We start from the raw sequence: 2,834 nt of genomic DNA, 5'->3' as shown, positions 1-2,834 counted from the left end.
TCTCTTTTTGAACTCTGACCCCAGATTCTAACAAGTTTAAGACAGCCAGAGTAAAGAACACCATAAAAACAGTTGCTTTGTCAGATCTGTAAATATTATTGTAGGTGCCATATGTTAACAACGCCATTTTTAGAAATGACCCTTCAAAGAGTAATGTTTGACGTCTACAAAAAGGAGCACTGCCAAAGTCTAAAATACCGATGAGAACTGGAGCAAATTAGTGGTGAATGGAAAACTACAGATCTCTAGAGCAGTGATTCCCAAGGTGGGGCCTGAGAAAATTCAGGTGGGGCGCGGGGCATAGACGTGGGCTGTGAAAATATTTGTACATGACGAGCGGTCATCGCGGGCACAACCTTAGATTCCGTCTTTCCTTTGAAGCCTCCACATCGGACACTCTCGCACCCCAGCGAGACAAAGAAGATCCCGCTTTCTTGGATTTGTGTCATCTCCCGAGACTTTCAATACTGTACCTTTCAATTTTAATATCTTTTGTTAGCCCTATTGAAAATGAGCAAACCAAACAAGAAGAAGACTCGTCAATACGCGGTGGAGTTTTTGAAGTTTGGATTCATTCCTGATGAGCATGATGAGCGTAAACCGTTTTGCTTATTATGTAATCAGACGATGAGCAATGAGTCAATGAAGGCAGGTAGGCTGGAAGCGCACTTAAAGGTAAGACATCCTAATAATTCTAATTTAGATTTGGAATACTTCAAATCATTGAAAGAAAAATTTAAAAACTGAACAAAACTCACTTCACTATTTCATGCAAAACAAGCACCTCATACTCGTGCCCTTGAAGCCAGCTACGAAATCTCCTTGCTTATAGCAAAACATGGAAAGAATCACACTATTGGAGAGCAACTGATTAAACCTGCTATCTCAATATTCTTAAAAACTGTATTACAAAAAGATGATGGAGATATCAGGACTATGCCACTCAGTAATAACACTGTCTCGAACAGAATAGATGAAATGGGGCAAAATGTTGAAAGCCAGCTCATTGAGAAATTAAAATTGCGTAAGTTTTCATTACAAATGGATGAATCCACAATCCAGGACAGTGAGGCTCTGTTATTGACTTATGTGAGGTATATTGACCACGAGGAGTTTCAGGAAGAGATGCTGTTCTGCGAATCGTTTGAAACCACCACAACTGCAAATGATATTTACATCAAAATCAAACATTATTTGGATGCAAACAAAATACCAAAGGAAAACTTACTGGCATGTGCGGCAGACGGTGCACCTGCCATGATGGGCAAGAATACGGGATGCTTAAAAATGATGAAGGATGAAAATCCAAACATGTTGACTGTCCATTGTGTAATACACCGAGAAAACTTGGTTGCCAAGAAATTGTCCCCTGTTCTTAACAAGATTCTTCAAAGTGTGATCAAGTGTGTCAACAGCATTAAAAGAAATTCTAAATCTGAACGTCTTTTTAAGCAGTTTTGTATAAATCAAAGTGCCGAACATGTTCGATTATTGCTTCATACAGAAGTAAGATGGCTATCAAGTGGAAACTGCTTAAAGAGGTTCATGGAATTATTTGATCAGATTAACGACTTTCTTAGTGATAAATGTGAAATGAAATTGCTGTCAACAACGGATGGAAAAGCATTTGTCAGTTATTTGACAGACATATTTGAGAAACTTGGAAACTTGAATAAACAACTTCAAGGTGCAAACATGACACTTATTGATGCAAAAGCAAAGATTTTTGGATTTATTACAGCTCTCGAATTATGGAAAAGAAATTTTCCAAAAGAAATTTCAGTGAACTTTACTGGTTGAGTAAATGTGAAATAACGAATGATGCTGGCATTGTAATTATTGATCATTTAAATATCTTGATAAAGGATTTCAATGACAGATTTTGCGATTTAAAGGCAATGAATTTTCGTTCTTGGTTAACTCAACCGCTTCTGATTAACGTTTCTGATGCTACAATCCAATACCAAGAAGAGTTATCAGAATTACAACATGATGAATCAGTGAAGACTTTGTTTAAATTGAAAGGTACAAAGATGTGGCTATATGACGAGGTTGAAAGAAAATATCCTAAAATTTCTACATCAGCAAGAGAGCTACTGATTCCTTTCCCTTCGTCTTATTTGGTCGAATGTGGTTTTAGTGCAGTTGATAATTTGCTCGAAGCCAAGAGAAACCGGCTTGAGATTACAAAACGTGGCGATTTACGACTGAAATTAACAAAGTTGTCTCCTCAAATTAAAAACTTGTGCTGTATGCATCAGGCACAGGGTTCTCACTAAATTAGTCGAGCTGACCGTCAAATAATTGAACTGAAAAAACGTGTTTCTTTATTCTTTATAAATTGACATTTTTTAAAAACATGAGAAATCGTAATAATTTTATCGATTTATTGGGTGTTATGCACTTTCAGTGCCTGTTGTTTCAATTCTCAAACTATTTTTTTGTATTTTGAATACAATTTTTTAATTTTTGATTTTTTTTCAATTGTAAGTAGGCCCACATGTACTTGTAAATGTGAGTGGACATGGGAAAAGGTGGGGCGTAAAAACTTTTGCTATGAAAAAGTGGGGCGCCGGGAAAAAAGGTTGGGAAACACTGCTCTAGAGTATCAGGATTTCCTCATTTATGACAATGGACCTGAATTGACAGAGAGAATTGTAATATTCGCAACTAAGCAGGCACTTTAACATTTAACCTACAATACCATGGTTTATGGATGGGACTTTTGCAACAGCCCCAAAAATTTTCCAGCAACCGTTACAACATCCAAGTTCCCCTTCGCCTTTCTGCGGTAATGTGTGTGTATGCCTTTCTGCCTGCTCAATTAATAACAC

At 37.1% G+C, this 2,834-nt stretch overlaps 1 protein-coding gene across 1 annotated transcript; it reads left to right on the top strand.

Moving 5' to 3' along the window:
• The first annotated feature begins 250 nt into the window (after window positions 1-250).
• LOC118765209 (SCAN domain-containing protein 3-like) lies at window positions 251-2,606 on the top strand. The gene is made up of 2 exons (XM_036506932.1): window positions 251-1,719; window positions 2,204-2,606. The coding sequence occupies exons 1-2, from the start codon at window positions 937-939 to the stop codon at window positions 2,237-2,239; spliced, it is 819 nt and encodes a 272-aa protein (XP_036362825.1). The 5' UTR covers window positions 251-936; the 3' UTR covers window positions 2,240-2,606.
• The last annotated feature ends 228 nt before the right edge of the window (window positions 2,607-2,834 follow it).

Source organism: Octopus sinensis, linkage group LG10 (assembly GCF_006345805.1).
Source record: "Octopus sinensis linkage group LG10, ASM634580v1, whole genome shotgun sequence".
Lineage (NCBI taxonomy): Eukaryota > Metazoa > Mollusca > Cephalopoda > Octopoda > Octopodidae > Octopus > Octopus sinensis.
This window is presented reverse-complemented; position numbering and strand designations above follow the sequence as displayed.

Coding starts and splice junctions, on each gene's coding strand:
- LOC118765209 (XM_036506932.1), top strand. CDS start 937: ATGCCACTCAGTAATAACACTGTCTCGAACAGAATAGATGAAATGGGG. Junction 1,720..2,203: donor CACTTATTGATGCAAAAGCA/AAGATTTTTGGA, acceptor ACGTGGCGATTT/ACGACTGAAATTAACAAAGT.